At 35.5% G+C, this 21,329-nt stretch overlaps 2 protein-coding genes across 11 annotated transcripts in view; one reads left to right on the forward strand and one right to left on the reverse strand.

Moving 5' to 3' along the window:
• Positions 1-2,320, forward strand: part of LOC127500802 (SLAM family member 7-like) — a 70,317-nt gene extending 67,997 nt beyond the window's left edge. For 4 of the 7 annotated variants that reach the window (XM_051872341.1, XM_051872349.1, XM_051872332.1 and 1 more), the window contains 5 exons: positions 129-389; positions 540-662; positions 1,354-1,412; positions 1,492-1,634; positions 1,789-2,320. In XM_051872341.1, the coding sequence (XP_051728301.1) occupies positions 129-389; positions 540-662; positions 1,354-1,412; positions 1,492-1,634; positions 1,789-1,909 (707 nt within the window). In that variant the 3' untranslated portion in view covers positions 1,910-2,320. Of the gene's footprint in view, positions 1-128; positions 390-539; positions 663-1,353; positions 1,413-1,491; positions 1,635-1,788 lie in introns of those variants that run through there. The other 3 variants (XR_007926444.1, XR_007926441.1, XR_007926438.1) reach the window with 3 other exon arrangements.
• A 1,144-nt stretch (positions 2,321-3,464) lies between these two features.
• On the reverse strand, positions 3,465-20,881 carry LOC127500632 (NACHT, LRR and PYD domains-containing protein 1 homolog). 4 transcript variants are annotated; one of them, XM_051871946.1, is made up of 28 exons: positions 20,811-20,881; positions 19,901-19,973; positions 19,594-19,734; positions 19,426-19,446; positions 17,420-19,112; positions 17,129-17,212; positions 15,487-15,655; positions 15,297-15,380; positions 14,984-15,151; positions 14,737-14,898; positions 14,566-14,646; positions 14,409-14,483; positions 14,094-14,245; positions 13,046-13,204; positions 12,772-12,840; positions 11,778-11,963; positions 11,492-11,650; positions 11,296-11,367; positions 10,072-10,131; positions 9,722-9,805; positions 9,527-9,607; positions 8,722-8,871; positions 7,891-8,049; positions 5,583-5,666; positions 4,952-5,095; positions 4,678-4,836; positions 3,790-3,888; positions 3,465-3,709 (listed from the first exon to the last, which is right to left on the reverse strand). In XM_051871946.1, exons 2-7 carry the CDS (start codon positions 19,917-19,919, stop codon positions 15,496-15,498), a joined length of 2,118 nt encoding a protein of 705 aa, XP_051727906.1. In that variant the 5' UTR covers positions 19,920-19,973; positions 20,811-20,881; the 3' UTR covers positions 3,465-3,709; positions 3,790-3,888; positions 4,678-4,836; positions 4,952-5,095; positions 5,583-5,666; positions 7,891-8,049; positions 8,722-8,871; positions 9,527-9,607; positions 9,722-9,805; positions 10,072-10,131; positions 11,296-11,367; positions 11,492-11,650; positions 11,778-11,963; positions 12,772-12,840; positions 13,046-13,204; positions 14,094-14,245; positions 14,409-14,483; positions 14,566-14,646; positions 14,737-14,898; positions 14,984-15,151; positions 15,297-15,380; positions 15,487-15,495. The 4 variants fall into 4 exon arrangements, with proteins under 4 accessions (XP_051727906.1, XP_051727925.1, XP_051727915.1 ...); XM_051871965.1 differs by having other exon boundaries at positions 19,594-19,731; positions 20,811-20,875; XM_051871955.1 differs by having other exon boundaries at positions 9,499-9,607; positions 20,811-20,834.
• Between the last annotated feature and the right edge of the window lie 448 nt (positions 20,882-21,329).

Genomic DNA, 21,329 nt, shown 5'->3' on the forward strand with positions numbered 1-21,329 from the left:
TTCTTCTTCTTCTTTAACTTAAAAACTGCTGCATATATTTTAGTTGTTTAGTTGTTTAGGTGTTGGCAAGTTCTAGCACCTTTGTATGTGGCAAAAGTGTTAAAAACATTTTAATATGTGTGTTTCAGATGCAGTGGAAGCTCCAGTTCTGACTGTAAACTCAAGCTGGTCCAGCTCTGACCCCTGTAGCTTCACATGTAAAGGAAGTAACATTATTATCAGCTCCATCTATGATAGTAGCAGCTGTTCTCCAGAAGAAGAGTCTTCATCTGAAAACTACAATCTAAGACTGAATTGCAGTGGCGACTTCATCAAGTGTAACTATAGCAACCCAGTGAGCTGGAAGACTGACAGAAAGAAGGTTAATGAACTCTGCACTGTTGATCAAGGTACATATCCACTTAAAAACACTCACATATGAAGAAACAGAAAATTAATGAGAGTGTGTAACTAAACACTGGTCTGAAATGCCTGTTGGTTTAAAATTCCGTCTGGAAAACTGCTTATTTTTATAATAATCTCTTATCTTTTATGTCTAGAAATACCACGAGCTGATTTTTTTCAATCAGTGCATCCCTCATGGTTTATCCCCCTTATTTGCCTATTGACAACGAGTTTGTTGGCATCAGTGATCGGCTGGTATCTCTACAAGAGAAAAAAAGGTACAGACTGTCTAATCTTAACATGCTAAGAGTATGTCGTCTGAAAATAAAAGACTTCACATATGTACTGTATGTAAAATAATTTTTTAAATAATTTTATAAAATAAATATAATGATCATATTTATGCTTCATATTTGTGCAAATCTTATGAACTCATGCCGCATCCATTAAGCATTTCAGCAGTAAGAAAAACACTTGAACAGTCCTTACTTAAAGTTTGAAATCAAAATGGACATTCTACTTGAGTATTTTCTGACACAAAAATAGTTTTGCTAGACCTAGGAACGGAAATAACTTCACTTCCCTTGTACTGTTTTTTCACTGATCAGTTCAGATTCCAAAATATATTAAAAAAAAAACTTTGCATTCGCAAAACATTTTAATGTTTCTTTTTTAAAGTTTCTTAGGGGAATGCCAAACATTTGCAAGAGAAAGCAAAAGGGTTGACCTTTTATTTCCTCTCCCATCTCATATTTTTTTCCACCACAATGTCCCTCCAGTCTGAGTGCGGTTAAACAGATTGGTGACATTTAGCATGTCGCCAAATGCCCTAATTAATAAAGTTCTAGATGCTAGAATGATATTTATTGAAAGTTTAGTTGTTGTTCTTTTAATAACAAAGATTTGTAATAAACATCCTTTAATCTATTGTATTTAAAGAGAGTCTGATGAGATTTAAAATGTTTTCAGATCATTCCTACACCCCTGACCAGCAGAATGATGAACTTACAGTCCATGAAAAAGTTGGTGTAAGTTTCATATTAGTATACTTTATTAACCACTGGTAATACATGCTTGAGTCTGATACTGAATGGATTTTGTCTGCAGGAGAATATTAAGCCACAAAGGTCACTGGATAAGTTGGAGAAATCAAAAAATCCTTCCACAGTGTATGATACTTTAAGAGAACATGGACCTCCTGATGTTATGATGGAAACCAACCAGACTTCACCCAATCATGACTCTGTAAAGATTAAACTGTTACTCTACTTTTACTACAAAAGAAAAAAAATCATTTGGATTAAAGGTCTTGACATTCAGGCACATGAGAACCTGTAGATGTGTAAATGATGTGTTGAAAAAAAAATGTTGTAATGAATGCAATTGATTTTGTTCTTCTTTATTTCAGAGTGCAACACTAACAGAGAAGAGCCAGCCAAATGCAGCAGTCACTATCTACTCTACCATTGAGAAGCAACCAAAATCTGAAACTGGGGATGAATCTGTACATCCAAAACCAGAATAAAGTATAATAAAAGTAGTCTTTCTTTTTTAAAAAGCAGCAGTAAATGTATTTTTGATGTAAATTTGTTGCACATGTGCCTCAGACAGGAATGCAAAATCTCAGATTTCAACTGAAAACCACTTCCTGGAAAGTATGTCTATAACATTTCCCCCCACTTGTATCTGTTCTTGTTCAGTTTCTTTGTTTTTGACTTATTATTATTATTATTATTTTTTTTGTAGTCTGTCCTTATGTTTTGAACTTGTTTAACTTGAACCTTTTACTAGAAAATATTCTGGTAATATAATAGTTTTTTTTTTGTTGTTGTTAATTTGTGCAGCTATTCTAAGACAATAATGCTCAATTGCAGGTGTATTACAAGTAATCACAGTCCTGTACACATCTTTTGATAAACATTTTCTATTACATAAATGCGTTTGGGAAACCTGTTTGGTTGCACCAGAGAAATTACACACTTCACTCTTAAAAATGTCACCAAGATAACAAGCTTTTGTCAAAACTGCATTAATGATTTGTGATTGTATTGGAGGCATCAGTTATTGATTGTTTAATAATTAATTGTCGTTGGAAACCATTTGCAGATTTAACCGCTGAATGATATAATAATATTTTTGTACTCTTTATTTTTTTTGGCTACACATCAGCATCAATGTGCAGTTAACCTACACTGGCAAACGGCCGTGAAATTCCCAATGTTGGCTGATATAATCTGGGCCCCGTTTGTCCAGGGCCCTTAGAATCGCATGACAACAGCAGATCCTGAATCCATGGAGGGAAAGTATAGTTTCATATAAAAGAGGTTCTTTTGTACACTCCCTGGTTTTCCTTACTTATTTACATACTTGTTATGCTAAACTATATAATATTACACACAAGCTTTAACACAAAGATTGTTAAGGCTTTACAGTTTTTTCACCAATGTAATTACATTTTTGGTCCTGTGATGTTTCCTTTGGAATGTTCCAGATGGAAATAAGAATATGCAGAAGTTGATGTAAGTTTCTGTTACGGTCATGTGTGTATATATATATATATCTCAACATATAAAATCAATTTGCAATTGTGCTCATATTTGGGAAAACAGCGCTTTTGCTCGTCATATTGCTAAATTATATGTTATACGAAAAAAAAAAGATCTCATGCAAGTACTTTTTTGCAATCATATTTTGAATTGTGTGGGCATTTGTATTAATTTTGGTGATATTTTTGACACAATCACCCATTAACTTCTGACCCGGCACAAAAGATATCAAATTAGAAATAAGTTCTTGATTGCATTTGACGCAGGAAGTTTTACTTTCAAACAAATTAATGATGTTAACAAATAAACAATGCCCCGGCATTCACAGTTGTGGTCTTGACCGGTCTTGAGGTCGGTCTACAACACTAGGTCACATATTTCTTCAACATTTCTTCCATGACATCCTCCGTTTAGTTTTGTCCTGGTTAATTTCATCTTACAATAGTAAGTAAAGCCACCCAGGTTCCAAATTTTCTCTGACACTTTAAATCTCTGTCACTTAAAACAATAAGATGAATTAAAAATATAATTAACTATTTGTTCATTAAAGGTTTATTATAGGATTCATTTTTTCCGTATATCTCTAAAAATTGATAAAGTCTTCATCCTCAGGGTCTTCAAGGTCCTTGTCTTCTGTCTCAGTGTCATCTATTGTGAATAGTCTTGTTTGAGGGTTCCTACAGAAGGTGACCTTCACATTCTCATCGCAGGCTGATGATGATCTGGATGTGTCCATCGTGATTTCAGTGCGCCCATCTGTCGTTTTACTGCGCTTCATCCTTCAAAGAGATTGAACAACAGTCATTAAACCATTAATAATGGTGCAATTCTTTAATAAATGGTTGAAAATAGGACAGACCCTGTGATAATAATCCTGCAATCTGAATCCATCTGAGAGCTCTGCAGGATCCTCACAACGTCCTCCAACAACAAGCCACCATTTTCTATGCAGTCATATCTGAAACATTAACACATTTCAATAAAAATATATCTAAGGTTTACCTAAAATTTATTTTTTTAGGTCTAAATGACAAAAAATGCATTCAAGGACACACTGCTATTTCTTTTAAAGTGTTAGTTCACCCAAAAATGAAAATTCTGTCATTAAGTACTCACCTTCATGTCGTTCCACAGCCGTAAGACCTTCATTCATCTTCAGAACACAAATTAAGATATTTTTGATAACAACTTTATTTGACAATATCTAGTGATGGGCGATTTTAAAACACTGCTTAATGAAGCTTCGAAGCTTTACAAATCTTTTGTTTCGAATCAGTGGTTCGGAGTGTGTATCAAACTGCCAAAGTCACGCCCCCCAGTGGTGAACCTTTGAAATTTCGAAACGCTTATGACATAACAAAGCCTTGTTTACTGACATTACGTGACTTTTCTGAACCACTGATTTTAAAAAAAGATTCATAAAGCTTCAAAACTTCATGAAGCAGTGTTTTGAAATCGCCCATCACTAGAAATTGTTGAATAAAGACTTTTTTTTTTTTCTGGGTTTTTTTGGCACACAAAAAGTATTCTCGTCACTTCATAACATTAAGGTTGAACCACTGTAGTCACATGAACTGTTTTAAATATGTCTTTAGTAGCTTTCTGGGAACCTGAAAGTGTTAATGATCTTGCTTTCAATCCAGGCCTCACTGAGCCATCGGATTTTATCAAAAATATCTTAATTTGTGAGTAATTAATGACAGAATTTTCATTTTTGGGTGAACTAACCCTTTAAACACCTTCTCACCTGATCTCCTGAAGACTGGGACAGACTTCGGCTAAGGACAGAATCCTCCTCACCCAGTTCTCCGTTAAACTTCTGATCTCGAGTCCGATTCTCCGCAGATCAGAAACAGAGAGCAAGGTGGACATCAAATCCCCCACAAGCTCTTCATGCTCTGAACAACTGGATTATAAGCAAAATAATTAGAAATGTTGAGTTCACCGATGGCAAATGATAAATATATATGATTCATATTTGCCATGACCTATTAATTTTCACGTACATCCTGAATCCTTACCTTTCTTCTAAATCTTTAAGAAGGTCAAGGGTTTCAAAGAGTTCATTGAGTTTAGGAATCTCTGAACATGGTGATGTGAATGAAATGAATGATGGGGATATTTCATTCATGCTATCACGGGCCAAACGAATGTCAACTGTCCAGCTTGAAAAGAGATGACAATATAAGTCACAAGTACATATTTTGTATGCTCAATTGTGACCCTGGACCACAAAACCAGTCAAAAGTCACACGGGTATATTTGTAGCAATAGCCAACAATACATTGTATGGGTCAAAATTATCGATTTTTCTTGTATGCCAAAAATCATTTGGATCCATGAAAATATTTTCTAAATTTCCTATCGTAAATATATAAAAATTCATTTTTGTGAGTGGGTATGCATTGCTAAGGACTTAATTTTGACAACTTTAATGGCGATTTTCTCAATATTTTTTATTTTTTTTGCACCCTCAGATTTCAGATTTTCAAATAGTTGTATCTCGGACAAATATTGTCATATCCTAACAAACCAATTCCATTTCCGTCAATGGAAAGCTTCAGATTCAGCTTTCAAAATTTTGGTCACAGGGTCACATATTAAGAATTTGTGTCATTACTTTACAACCAGGACAGTTAGGGATGAACTCACGTAGAGTCTGTGATGTTTTTGGTGATGCTGAGAGAGGAACACACATTGAGCACACTGTATCTCTTATCATACTCCACCTGCAAACTGACAGGCAAGAAAAAAAAAGGGGGGTTGATGTATATATATATATATACACACACAGTTGCAAGAAAAAGTATGTGAACCACTTGTAGAATCTGTGAAAATGTTAATAATTTTAACAAAATAAGAGAGATAATACAAAATGCATGTTATTTTTTATTTAGTACTGTCCTGAGTAAGATATTTTACATAAAAGATGTTTACATATAAAAAAAAAAAAATAGCTGAATTTATTAAAATAACCTGTGGGGGAAATTTTGAGTTTCTGTATAATTTCCATATGATTATCCTTATATGCTTATGGGTAAATTATTTTGTTATTCTCAGAAGTGTTTAAGTATGTATTTTTTGGGTGACAAGTGGAAAAACACTGAAGTGGTAAACATGTTCCTAATATGGTAAAAGGACAGAGGCTTCAGCCTTGGAGGTCAGAGATATAAAAGTGAAGGGAAACTTTCATTCTTTGTCTTACACTCTGCAGCTACTTGTGTTTCTGTATGACTGTCTGACCTTTCGAAAGACAATTGGACGTGTTTATCTCTTATGCAGTAAGAGTGTGTTGATTTTTGCCACAACAAACCCCATTCATAAGTATGTGAACCATTGATTCTTAATACTGTGTGTGGTTACCTGGATGATCTACGACTGTTTTTTTGTTTTGTGATGGTTGTTCATGAGTCCCTTGTTTGTCCTGAGCAGTCAAACTGAGCTCTGTTCTTCAGAAAAAAATCTCCAGGTCCTGCAGATTCTTCAGTTTTCCAGCATTTTTTGCATATTTGAAACCTTTACAGCAGTGACTGAATGATTTTGAGATCCGTCTTTTCACACTGAAGACAACTGAGGGACTCAAACACAACTTTTAAAAAAGTTTCAAACATTCACTGATGCTCCAGAAAAAAACATGATGCATTAATAGATGGGGGGTGAAAACATTTGGAATTTGAAGATCAAGGTAAATTGTATTTAATTTGTCTTCTGGGAAACATGTAATTATCTTCTGTTGCTTCTGAAGGGCAGTACTAAATGAACAAAAAATGATATTCAAGCGAAATAAGAAAAATTTGGGCCTCTTCATCCTGTTCAAAAGTTTTCACCCCTCGACTCTTAATGCATCGTGTTTCCTTCTGAAGCATCAGTGAATGTTTGAACCTTTTTTAATAGTTGTGTTTGAGTCCCTCAGTTGTCCTCAGTGTGAAAAGATGGATCTCAAAATCATTCAGTCACTGCTGGAAAGGGTTCAAATATGCAAAAGATGGTGGAAAACTGAAGAATTTTTGGGACCTGGAGATTTTTTCTGAAGAACAGAGCTCAGTTTAACTGCTCAGAACAAACAAGAGACTCATGAACAACCATCACAAAACAAAAAAACAGCCGTAGATCATCCAGTTAACCACACACAGTATTAAGAATCAATGGTTCACAAACTTTTGAACTGGATCATTTTAATAAATTCAGCTATTTTTTTGTCTTATGGATTATATGTAAACATCTTTTATGTAAAATATCTTACTCAGGACAGTACTAAATAAAAAATAACATGCATTTTGTATTATCTCTATTTTGTTAAAATTTTGCACATTTTCACAGATTCTGCAAGTGGTTCACATACTTTTTCTTGCAACTGTATATACACAATAAAATAATAACATAATAAAATTTGATTGATAATAATAAAAAAAAAATGATGATCTACTGATTTTCAATTCAATGGCCTAGATTCCTACAAACAACTGACATTTTGATTTCAGATGTAATATTTTTTGATTAAAATTCATTTTTAGATTTAAAATAATTAAGTCTTAAAAACACCATAATATTCAATGCCATTTAAAGTCACGATCAAATCAAAATGACGAAAATTCTTGTTTTTTTTATGGAATACTGCAGTATTTATTTGTAAATGATTTAACTGCGCACATCTTTTTTTTAAAATTCATGTGCCCTCATAATCTTTATCCAAAATGACTTCCATCTCTTCTCTGATGATGTTTACTGGTGTGAGGGCGGGACAACCAGTCACTTACATGAAACTGACCAATACAAAGCCACAACCATCCAATCAATTCTCCATGGACAAATACGTCACAACAGAGAAGCAAAGACTATCATTACTTCATAACTTTTCATTATATTTCATGTGGAACACAAATATAGTTATCTAACAGAATACTCAAATTGCTATTTAGTTTTCATTCTTTCTAGCAGGAGTATTGGCAGATCATCATACCAGACGTTATGGAGGCTGGGACATGTATGACACAGGGAGAGGATCTTTGGTGCCCAGTTCTCAGTCAGGCTGTCCATCATCAACTGCACCTTTTTCAGACCAGACACCGAGTGCAGGGACAACAGCAGAGCGTCCACACTCTCGTCAAATGCAGGACTTCTGTTGTTGCATGGAAAGTGGTTCATATTTAGTTAAAGAGATGATTTTATGCTTTATCTTTAGTGTGTATTGTTGCTGTTTTAGCATGAAAAAGGTCTGCAAAGTTACAGTCACTTCAAAGGGAGTTATTCTGTATATCAGTGCGCACTGTTTCTGAACTCCCTGAAATGCCTACTTTGTAGTCTTAAGTTTTCTTACGGGAACATACATGTCACAGTATTCCTCATTTAAATAATTTCTGCCCAAGGCATATGCAAAAAAAGAGAAAGGCTTGGTTGAGGTGCATTGGTAGTTGCGGTTATGGTAAGAGGCGTGACATTTCCAAAACACACTGGAAACAGTTGACTAATAATAACACATTGGTCCAGCCGACCAATCAGAGTACATTGCGCTTTTCGGAAGGAGAGGCTTCATAGAGACAGGAAATAAACGGAGCATTGCTGACAGACTGGGAAGAGAGGTGCTGCAACAATGTCAAATATGTGAAAAATAAAGTGTGTTTTGAACATTCAAACATGAAAACCAATTCTCATAGACCCAAATAAACAAAATGTAAGGCTTTGTAAAAGGGCATAATATGGCCACTGTAATAAATTAACATTGATTTAATATTCATTTGAAAGTTCTGTTTTATAGTGAGTAATGAAATATGTATGACAACTTTATTTTTACCTTATAAAGATCCCTTTGCATCGGTTATATGCTCGTAGAAAGGTTTTCCAGTCACTGCTAGTTTCTCCTGAGTTTTCAGACAGGGTGAGCTCTATCCGTGAGAACAGTGACTGTGTGCTGGGACTGGAGCCATAGCACTTCAAAAACAAGCTAAAGTGGAAATAGGAATACTAAATAAATAAAATACATAAAGCAGTAAAGTTAGACTTAACACATTATAGCAGTTTACAAAATTTTGTGAAGGAACATCTGTATATGGCTGTTTCAAAACAACATAGTGAGTCAAATGCAAACATACTGTATATCACTGTGATGCAGTGTTGCCAAGTCCACAGTTTTCCCGCAGAATTTGGCTACTTTAACACTATTGCTGCAGGTTGTTTTTCATGTCCACGAGTTGAAGCAACCCCGAATAACATGATATTTAGGCCCTGAAATGCGAATTTTACCAGGGGAACCCTGCCAAAAACGCAGATTTTACCCCCTGGAACGCGTTTTGAAATGGTTTTTACCAGGAGACACCCCCTGAAACGCAATTGGGGTAATTTTGGGCTGGTTTTGAATAACAATTGGGTGGGTTTTGTTGTGAAAACCTGGCAACCCTGCCGCAATGTGTTTTCAAAAATTTATTTGGAAGAATTTTTGCAATGGCTCTACTAGAAGGGAATTTTAACATTTTATCAGATTTATGTTTAAGATTTATGTGAATCCACTTGTTTTAAAATAGCTGAGATACATTTATGCATTTAGCAGATGCTTTTATCCAAAGTGACTTACAGTGCTCTCTACAGTAAGTGCTCTCTACCTGCATTGTCCAGATAAAGTTTTCCACATCCTGATTTCTGAGCAAAGAATACGCTCCACGTTGTCCAGCTGATCAGAATCACTTCAGGTAAAAGACACATAGCCTGTGTTAGTTTTTTTCTTTTCTTTGCAGATTTAGCTTATTACGGTCTGATGTTTTGAGCAGAAGTATCATAAATATCCAGTATTTTCTCACTTGATTTCATGGCTGCAGTCACTGAGAGGCGAGGACATGCTGTCTTCATCACTGTCACCTGACATCTGTCTTGCAGACTGACAGCTGTGAATATTTTCACAAACCATTTCACTATTAGATGTATGAACACTTTCAAATACAACTGCAATGAATAATCCAAAAATATATTGCATATCCTCACCACAAATAATACAAAAAGTCAAACTAAAATCAAAAACTTAATCCAGTTTAGATTGATTAAATCAAGACTTGCACTATAACTAATGTCATATCTTGTTTCACTCTGAAAAGCTGTACGTCAGATTATACTAATGGGTTCCAATTAGAGTTAAGTAAAAGTGTCATCCCACCAAAAGTCATTCAATCTGTCTGAATCACTGTCCTCTTCACTCTCACTCAGCCGATGGATACTGAAAAACAACCACAGAAATAACAATATATAACAGTTTATAAAAGCATAGTGAAGTCTCAAACAGAAAGAACACAGGATCAGTGACCATTCAACTGTCAAATTCATGTTTTGTTTGCATTTATTTTACAATTTACATTAATCTTCATTAATAATAAGTTTATAATAGTTGAGCTTGATTCATATATTCCAATATATATTCATAATTGAATGTGCACAAATTACAGATCTGTTAAGCATGTTTGTTATTGTTATGATAGAAAGTTATATTGTTGCAGTGTATTGTGTTATTGTTAACTAAAACGAAACATTAAAAATAATTTACATTAATTGAAATTAAGATGAAAAAATATCAAATTTTAGATGAAACTTAAATATTGCCTTGGCAACTAGCTGAAATAAAATTAAGCTCATGTTCTAAAATTACTAAAACTAAAACTAATAAAAATAAAAGTTAAATAGAAACATTAAAAAAAATGCTAAAAATGACAAAAGCACAAAACAAACTTACTAAATCTTGAACTAAAATTAAAAATGAAAACTGAAAATATAAAAATAACAGTGTTAACATATTTATAAATACTGTTATTGTATATAAAATAAATATTACTAACACTGGTATTGTGTTATGCACTAATAATGCTATTGCTTAATAGCATCACTAGGGGGCAGTAGATGAAGAGTAATAGGATGGAGTGCTGTTTGTTACTGTGAGTTAGTTCTTCAGCTCTCATTTTTTCTCTATGCTCAAATTAAACGGATAATTAACCCAAAATGAAAATTCTGTCATCATTTACTCACCCTCAAGTTGTACCAAACCTGTATGGATTTCTTTCTTCTGAAGAACACAAAAGAAGATATTTTGAATAATGTGAGTAACCAAACAGTTGATGGACATTATTCAAAATATCTTCTTTTGTGTTCAGCAGAAGAAATAAATTCATACAGGTTTGGAACAACTTGAGTAAATTATGACAATTTTTTTTTTTTTTTTATCCCTTTAAGTAACTATGTGCTCTTTAGTTAGTGCCACATGTCTTCTTGGATGCTGGTCATTGTCACTCAACAGAAAAGGAACAATACAACAATTGTGTTACCTATGTTTCCCCTAGCCACGACACCATCCACGTGTTAGATTACAATACAGGAATCACTAATGCCTCACCTAGAGAATTCATTCCTGTAGTCTTTCTTGAAGTTCACTTTACTTGTCTCAGGCCGCTCGACTGCCAAAAAACTGAGCCACAAAAAATTACAGTGGAACGATAATGTGAGCTTTTCTCATCATGAAATGCAGGGTGCAAATTCAGGTCTGCTCATCTATGTGTACTAATATGAGAAGAAGTGAACTGAATTCTCACGTTAATGCACTCAGACTGGGGTTCATCTGAATGAGATCCAGGACTCTGGATGCTCCATCCACAGTCATGAATCTGAAGACAAGATCCACCTTCTTCAGACCAGAGACCGAGTGCAGGGCAGAGAGTAGGTCACTCACACTCTTATCATACTCTGAAGAACTGTTAAAGCACAGAAATAGAGATTTTTGAATCATTGTGAACTAAAACGCTGCTTATTTGCCTGTTATTCTCCCTATTTCACACATATAAACACTCTCTTCTCGCTCTCTGGTGTTGAAATAGTTACCACTCATTCAAGTCTTTCAGCTGGTTGTAGGCCTGAAAGAATCTCCTCCAGTCAGCATTTGCATTCTCAGAGTCATCTGTCACTGCGATAGTGATGCAGGGAACCACTTTGTGCTCCGGAGGTTTAAAGAGGTCGATATCACAACAGTCATCTAAATAATTCAGATGGTTACAGCCGACAGACAGCCTGCAAAACAACAGAGGACAAACATAGCATAATGCTACTAAAAGAACAAAAATGAATTTAAGCAATTATATTCTCTCTTATATTCTCTCAGAATGTCCAGACCTGCTGGAAAGTTGGAGATCATTTTAATAACCATTTCAGAATACCAGATGCTTTTTTTCAACCTCTAAAGCCTTGGGTATAGGCTACTTCATTTTTTAACACGTTTTTTTTCTTTAGCACAGTCAAACGCACAGCCTTGCAAAGTATACTTCATTTGACTCGTACACAGGTGTTCAACGAATGCGCAGTTTTTAGTTACAACCCATGTACTTTTTTATTCTTTCATGCTAGAGTTGTACAAATGAGGGTACTTTCTAACCTCTTTGCACAATCTCTCGTCTACGTAGGCTTCCATTGTAGCTGTAGCCTGCATGCGTTCTGGTCTGTTCTGTTTATGCAGTTTTTCTTTAACTACCTTGTGAATCAATGCCCCCAGGGCCACGGTTGCCAACTTGTGGATAAAGTAATTACTTCAAAAAACAAAAACAAAAAAATTAATTGCACATGCAACCCAAAATCCAGCAGTGCGCATTCTCTTCTGATGACGAAGTTTGCGTCACACGCACTGTACGCTGATCCTCGCATACGCATAAAAAGTGAACTATACTTTGGGCTTAAGACAGAATCTCAGCCTTATAAAGCAATTCTAGAATGCATTGCAAGAAGCTCAGGGAAAAAAAATACAACTGCTAAATGTCAATTCTAAATCTAAGCGAATGTTACTAGAAAGTATAGTTGGGGTTAAAGTTTAAAACAGATGTGTTACCTTACTCCATCTTCTCTCATCACACCCAGACTCTCCACATCACTAACAACAGACATGCTGGTATTCAATCTGCCAAAAGAGAATTCATTGTGTTTAAATGTAAGCACAGAAAGAAGACAACCATTTCCTTGCAAATGTATTGTGGCACCATGGTATCAGATGGTAACACCATGACACTTTGATATATGCCATGGTATTAAATGTCTATTTAATGGTATTTACACCACAGTACTAGTACGTTTTCAGGTAGAAGAACACAACACGTTACTCTTACTGCAAGTGAAGTAAGCTGGAACAAGACAGGAAGAGGGTGAACAGACCAGCCGCCCAGCTCTCAATCAGGTTGTTTAGCCAAACTTTAACCTCCTTCAGACCAGGAACAGAGTGAAGGAACTGCAGCAGAGAATCTGTGTGCTCGTCCAACTCTGGGTATCTTAAAAAAAAAAAAAAAAATATATATATATATATATATATACATATTATTAGACTCGCCACAGGCCACTGAACGATACAATGCATTCTGTATTCATTGCTGCTTATGAAGCATATTTATTAAAAATCATGATGACTTAATGCTCTGAAAAGTTCTGAATTTTGAAGTTTTGATTTTGAAACATAACTATAATTTAAGTCAGTTAAAGTCAGTTTCATTCATTCAGTTTTCATATTACATCCACAATGTAAAAAAACAACTACATATTTTCCAGTGTATGGGAGCTTTCGAGTAACAAATAAAGAAATGTGAATGACTTAGACCAACATAATTCCACCAAATATTGTCTCAACTAGTCAAACACAGTTATCTAAACAAAAAGCTTCAAATTGAACAGTAATAGTAAAAGGTTTGTGAGTTCCCAGCATGCACTGCAGCATGAATAATTTATGTGGTTACTGTAATAAGATTATTGTTTCGCTGTTTACTGACTGGTTTGTGTGTCAAGTGTTGAGGTCTATGTACAAACTTTTAAAACTACATCCCATATATCTTCGCTTTTTAAGGTTTTTTAAGGTTCAGAAACAAAGATAGCATAGTTCACTTCACATTTTAAGTGTCCTATAAAACTATAAATGGCTAGCAAAATGATAGATCAATTTATTGTGTTACTAACTGAAAACTTTCTGAACAAGAGAACTGTAGTTGCCTTGATGAATTTATTGCCATTTTAAATTTAGTAAATGAAAAAATTCAAATCGACAAAATATAGAAAAAAAAAATTAAGACAGTAACTGAGAGAACCTAAAAATCTGAATGCATCATGTTGCGTTAAACTTTTACATTCTCTCAACAAATCCTTTTTTACAGTGAATAAACTTAAACTCACTGTTCTGTCAGTTGAATGAGTTGGTAAAGCCTTTTAAAAAGAACCTCCCAAATGACACAAGACCCTTCAAGAGAGGGAAACTGAGCATGAGCTTCACCAGAACCGGTTTGTCCAGAAGTTGCAAATATCCCGGCTCTCCACTACTACCATATCTGGAAAGAATCATTCATATTCATAAATGTGCACACAGTAGGACTTAAAATGAGCTTTGCACTGATTTTGAAAAAATCTTGGTTAAAAAAGTTTGGTAAAAGAAAAATTGGTTAAAGTGTTCAAGTTAAAAGAACTGAGGATATTTCATGCATGAATTCTTACGCAATATCATGAGCCCATCTGTCCATTGCAAGAGTCAATGATGGATTTTTCCCTTCACTTTCATGCATCTTGTACCTAAAAAAGATTTTACCAACAGTTATTTAGCACAAACACAAGCTTGATGGATCAAGTCAAATGAAAAGAAATGATAACTTACGGTTGAAATGGCTTTCTAAAGACCGAAAATGTTGAACAGACCCTTTCGCCATCACTAATCATGAGGTTGCTCACATGAAACCTAAAAGATTATAAATGTGATCAAAATACAAATCAGCTGTACATTTATTGAGAGATTACAGCTTAATATGTAAACATTATTTGCTCATACTTTATGTGAGAAATCTTAGGATTGACTTGAAGGTAGCACAGAATTCTGGAGGTCCAGATATCTGTCAGGTACTCTGCACGTATGTCCAGCTCAGTTAAACCAGGAACACAATTCAGGAAAGACAGCAGTGCATCCACATTTACACCAAACTCGATGCTTTTCCTTGAAACAAACATACAAATACCAATGTTATGCATGTAAAAACCCAAAAGGATGGGTTTTATTAAAGTAAAATGAGAATACCTACAGCTCTGAGAAGCATCTGAGGTTATGGGATGCTTTGAGGAATTCAGTCATGGGTACTGCAGAGAAAGGACAGAGAGCGAAGGATATTTTTGAAAACCCCTGATAAGAACAAAGACCATGTTTTTCTGAGATTTCACCCTGATGTCCTTCTGAATGCCCAACAGTAAACCTGAAATTAGCAAGAACAGTTATTCATTATTTGTTATTAGTATCATAGTATCTTCAAGTAACAATGTTATATTCTTATCTGAATAAATGTAAGAAACTTTAACTGAGAATGATATTGGTTGGAAAATGTATATGAATTTAATTACCAGACAGAATTATTTTGGCTTGTCATTGTGAACTCTGAGCAAAGACTCTTATGTATGGTTTCTGCTTGATTGGCAATGCAAACGCTGTGAAAATCAAATGAAATGAACATGAACACAAACATCAATTACATACATTTAAACCAGAAACATTGACGTTCATGTCCATGGTATTTACCTGACATCTATTTACCTGAAGCTTCTACCCATCATCTCTTTTACAAGGAAGTATCATGGTCAAATCAATATTGGCATTGCTGATGCTTCTCAACACCAGTCGAATGTTACCCACTGATGTTTGTCCACTGAGGGTTTTCAGGATCTTCTGCACACTTTCATCTGATAGGGATCCATTCTCCATGCTGCAATGCATTTATAACACTGCTTTACAAACTCTTCATTTTAATTATGATGTAGCATAAAAATAAGGTAGGTTGTTTGTCTTGTTTTCTTTACTATCATTTAAAATTGCTAAACATGGATGCATAAATATAAAGTGTTGCATAAACAGGAGCATCAGAAGTATCTGTCACACGTTGCAGAAGAGAATGAGAATGTACAACTTTCTTAACATGGATAGATGTGGAAAGATGGCTAAATTAGTTAATCAGATCATAGTTCCACTATGATGAACATAATTTTAACAAGTAGAACATGTTCCTGGATATACATCCTTGTTGATTCTGGAAAAATAGTCCAATCAACCAATCAGATCTGAGGGACAGGTTAGTTAATGTCAAGTTTAGGCTTACGACAAGGGTTAGGGGCTTCTATATCATTCATACCTATCATTTACCTCTAATTTTAGGGATAAGTTAAGGGTAGGGTTAGTTTTAGGGGTAGGAGTGGGGTTTGGACTATGTTTTTGGACAAGAATGTTGTTCCAGGATCAACAAAAGATGCTGATCCAGGAACATGTCTTACTTGGCAAAATCACAGCAACTGTTTGACCATAACTTGCAAGCCATTTAAGTAGAATCTGTTTTCAACAAGTTCAATATGTTCCTGGATCAACATCTTTGTTGATCCTGGAACAACATTCCAATCAACCGATCAGGGGTGAATTTCCCAAAGCGAACTATGGTTGCAAGTTCCATTGTTACCAATAGAGTTCAATGGGACTTACAACCATAGTTGACTAACGATGCTTTCAGAAAACGCACCCCTTGATCTGAGGGACAGGTTAATTAATGTCAAGTTTAGGCTTAAAACAAGGGTTAGTGGCTTCTGTATCATTCTTACCTATCATTTCCCTTTAATTTTAGGGATAAGTTAAGGGTAGGGTTAGTTTTAGGGGTAGGAGTATGTTTTTGGACAAGAATGTTGTTCCTGGATCAACAAAAAATGCTGATCCAGGAACATGTCTTACTTGGCAAAATCACAGTAACTGTTTGACCATAACTTGCAAGCCATTTAAGTAGAATCTGATTTCAGCAAGTTCAGCATGTTCCTGGATCGACATCTTTGTTGATCCTGGAACAACATTCCAATCAACCAATCAGATTTGAGAGACAAGTTTACAGTTTATGTCAAGTTTAGGCTTACATCCAGGGTTAGGTGCTTCTACATCAGCGTTATTCACCTGTCATTTCCCTCTGATATATGGGATAACTTATGGGTAGGGTTAGGTTTAGGGTTAGGGATATGGTTAGGATTAAATTTTTTTAGACAGGAATGTTGTTCCAGGATCAACAAAATATGTTAACCCAGGAACGGAATAAAGACGTGGAGCCATTTAGTTCCTTCAACTCATTCTTGAGGCAATGGTGGCATTGTTGCATTTACACATATAAAAAGAGAAGCACATTAATCACAACCAAGAAAGAGAACATTACTTCAAATAGTGCACGTTCTTTCTCCTCCCCAGGGCTGATGTCAGGAGGTTGACATCGGTGTCAGATATGGAATCAAAATCTAGCCTTCAAAAACACAAACCAGAAACCAATAAGTCTTTATAAACCAAACCTCTCATATAATAATAAGAACTATAATACATTGTATACATCATCAAGGATTTTAAAACATGAGATGGTAATAAACTTTTTGGACACTACTGTGATGGCATTGTTTGGAAACCATGAAATATAAATACTTTTTGTAATAGCATATAATTTAAGAATACATACCATAAAGTCGTACACCTGCAGAGTGCAGGATGAAGCATCTTTAGATCTTTTGCATTGCACTTGACTTCCATTCTGATAATGCGTGAAGAATACTGGAGGCAGTACATCACAACCTGACAGTCGATCCCCTTCAAAGACCAGTGTATGTTAATACCTAAACGTTCCCAGATCTTCATGACGTTCTTCAGTATGTTCCTATCATGGAGCTCATACAAGCATTGAAGAATGAAATCACTCATGTACACTGTGTCCATGGGGTTCTTCTGTATAACTTTGCTGAGCCATTTTTCCAGCTGGGTGCGAATAACGGAAGATGTCGACCGTGGATTTTCCCCCAGAATTAAACAGCTTACTTTCTTGTTTGAGAGACCAAAAAGGAACCGGATTACAGGAAAGAGATGCTCATTGCGCCTCCCATAGCTTGCTGACTCCAGTAGCTCCTTGATTTTTATTTCCGCATCCGCCTCGTCTGTTAACACGTAAAACAGAGCGGTGAAGAACTCCTGAAAGCTGAGGTGCATGAAACCAAACATCTCCTTCAGATAAGTTCTCTCTTGCTGGCGAAATGTGCAAAGGAAGGGAATGTTCGGTAAATCAGAGATTGCCTTTGGAAGATCATTTCTGGAAAACAAGACTTGACGTTTCGGCATTCCACTTTCCGCTAGCTGACCCAGGTTCTTGAGGAGGTCAAGCTCTTCTTGCTGACTCCAACTACTGTGATGCTTCAAGAGAGTGAACACAAAATCAACAAATATGGACGTGGTGGTCGTCAACTCGCTAGTTACAACACCATCTTTTCCTTTTCTTTTGAAAATTGTGCAGATAATCCAGCAGATGACTGGGATGAAGCAAGCGGTGTAGAGCATCTCGTGTACCTTCACCTGCTCATACACTTGACTCGAAAACTCTTCATCCTCAAAGAACCTTTGGAAGTATTCACTCACTCCTTTCTCTGAAAATCCCATGATCTCCATGAAGCATTGAGGCTTTTTCAGAATGTTCTCCAGATTGTCTACAGCGTTCGATCTTGTAGTAACCAGCAGGAAGGACTCTCTCATCATACGTCCTTTCAGAAGAGAGCAAACAATGGCCAATGGGTGGGATTTGATGACTGGTTTTGGTGGCAATGACTCTTTGGGTGCAGAAAGCATGAGTTCATCAAAACCATCAATGATGAACAAGATCCTCTGTGGTGTGTCTTTTAAGATCTGACCAATCTCATTTGGAGTTAAACTGCAGTCAAGGAGATCCACCAAGCTCATCTCACCTGAGAGACCGCTGAGCTCTTTGCATCTTAGATGAAATACTACATCAAAGAGTCTAGCGTAGAGCTCTCCAGAGGCCCAGTCCAGAACGATCTTTTGTGCAGTGATCGATTTCCCACTTCCAGAATCACCTTGGAGAATCACAGCTCTTGGAGTCACTTTTTTAGAGCCATTCTCTGGACCGAACAGCCTATCAAGGCTGATGTTTTGGTTTCTCTGGTTACTTTCTCTGGTGTTGAAGAAACGTTCCCCTCTGGAGCACATCTCATTCTCTCGCTCTTTCGTTTCTCTGTGTTTCTGAACTATGAGCGGGTCAATGTAGCGGTCATTAAGCAGCACCTGTTCACCGGCACGGGAAGTATATTCTGTAATGTAGGCATATTCAGACAGCAGGGACTTCTTGTATTCTGTTATCAATGAGCTTGTATCTGCAAAAAAGATGGTTTATTTTACATATTAGATTTTGCTGACAACAACAAATTGTACAAATACTGATAATTCTCACTATATGATAACAATATTGGGTATTTTACCTACTTAAAGAGGTAGTTCACCCAATAATGAAAATTCTGTCATTATTGCTCAGACAAAGAAAGTCATACAGGTTTGGAATGGCATGAGGGTGAGTAAATTTTCACTTTTGGGTGAGCTGTCCATTTAACTGTTTATAAGGTCTTACATATGTAAACATCGTCAAAAATTGCAGTATACATAATTTTACCCAGCAGTACAGTATATTACCTGTGATTTCAGCCGCATGTCCTACAGCAAGAATAATAAAACTTTAGATTATTACAAATATTACAAAATGTATATAATTTCATTCTTTGCACGTCTCACATCACAGATTTAATATAGCTGTGTTCGGCTGTGGTGTTTCCACCAACAGAGAAGGATACTTCCACTCACCCTGAAAGTAATTATTAGAAATATTAATATTTCCTCTAACTGTTGAGTTTAATAACACAGGTGCTAAAATATTGCTTCCATTCTGGGCAGAGATACTGATTTTAGAGACTCCATGATGCTCCAAGTTTTCCTCTTTGTCTTCTGATAGAAAGGAAAGAAAAGACACATCATTAATGGTACTATTAACCATAGTTTACATGCAAATATTCATAAAGGGCCTAAAACAGAAATATTATTATAGGCCTATTACTTAATGCAAATCAGCCCTGATCTGACTGGTCGTGTGTTTCATGGGGCTGTAAATTACCATAATTAGACATGTCCATCTGCTGTTTTCAGTATGTCTGTGCACTCCTCTCATCTAAAATACCCAGCTCAACCTGAGAAAAAAGGCAAATATTATGTAGGAATGAATTCTAGTTAATTTAGTGTCCTTTTGCCACTGGGATGATACTTGACCTATCATTTATTCATTAATTACCTCCTTCACAAGTTTACCATGGCATCCATAGTTTCGATAGCTCACGTCAGTGAAACCGTGCTAACCTGGCAGTAGCTAGCACTGTTATAAACAATGGCCGAAAGAGTCTGAATTTAAGCTTCATGAATACGATACTGTTAAAATATTATGATTTTACATTATTAAACAACTAGTTAGGCTACCCATGGTAAAATTACATGTCTTGCGACAACAAGAACGGGTTGGAGTATGTAAACCAAAGAGGACATTTTGTTCTTAATAGTATGTTGAGTAATTGCTGACAACAAACATTTCTTGAATCGAATGAATTGAGGAGAAACGAAAACACATTTTCTAATATAAGTTTTGAATTCATGTAGCGCCCTCTGCCGGAAGTACACTGCGTGCTCATCCTTTTGCATTCATCTATTCATTACTCAATTTGCAACTTTTTAGTTTAGTTTCGCTTTTGTCTATGTTGTGCAAATTTAAAATATTCGGCTAAATGTGATTTTTAATAACTGGTTTATGGTAAAAACACAATCTAAAGTAGCCTATCACTTAAAACTGACGAAAAAAAAAAGAATTAAGAATTAAATGTACTTTTCTAAACGTAATAAAAGTAGGCTACGTCTTGTGTTTGTAACTGTAGAGGTTTAAAACAAGAAGTACTGAAAAAAGTGATTCGGTGGTTTTATTATTACTATTTTAAAATGATTATTAGTCAAGCCAAGAATGTCAGAAATGCCATATTTACCTGGTGCTTGTACATCGCTTTGTATCCCGAGAGCTTGAGCAGATAATGATGACGGAGGAAAACACTTTCACTTTTCATTTTAAAATGAGACCCGCCTTCAGTGCGCAACATCACTGGCATGAACCATAGTCTATATGTTGAAACTAAATCCATTCACGCACACACACAAACAAAAAACCAGATGTACCCATATGTTTTGTTTGGGAAACTAAGGTTTTTAGATCATTTCTCTCATTTTATGCAGGTCCTATTAGAACAATTTTTTCAACACTGAGTGTGTCTGAATCACTTTAAAACCACCTTGTACTCTAAATTCTTTCTTAACAGAAAGCAGTTAAGTTATTTTAAGATTTTATTTAATTTATTGTCTTCCCCCCCCCTCAGAAATGTGTCACTTTGGTTTTCAGTGACATTGCATTGGTTGTAATTTTTACATTAAAAGGTGCAAAAGGTCTGATATAATTTGTTTCATGTTTTAACATGGGTGTGTAGACTTTTTCATATCCACTGTATGGAAAT

This window comes from Ctenopharyngodon idella, chromosome 2 (assembly GCF_019924925.1).
Source record: "Ctenopharyngodon idella isolate HZGC_01 chromosome 2, HZGC01, whole genome shotgun sequence".
NCBI lineage: Eukaryota > Metazoa > Chordata > Actinopteri > Cypriniformes > Xenocyprididae > Ctenopharyngodon > Ctenopharyngodon idella.

Excerpts from the sequence above, each read along its gene's own strand:
- LOC127500632 (XM_051871946.1), bottom strand. Across the intron at positions 19,113-19,425 it reads ACATGCGGCTGAAATCACAG|ATACAAGCTCATTGATAACA; the intron begins GTAATATACTGT and ends TCTTTTTTGCAG. Across the intron at positions 17,213-17,419 it reads TGCAGGTGTACGACTTTATG|GCTAGATTTTGATTCCATAT; the intron begins GTATGTATTCTT and ends GTGTTTTTGAAG.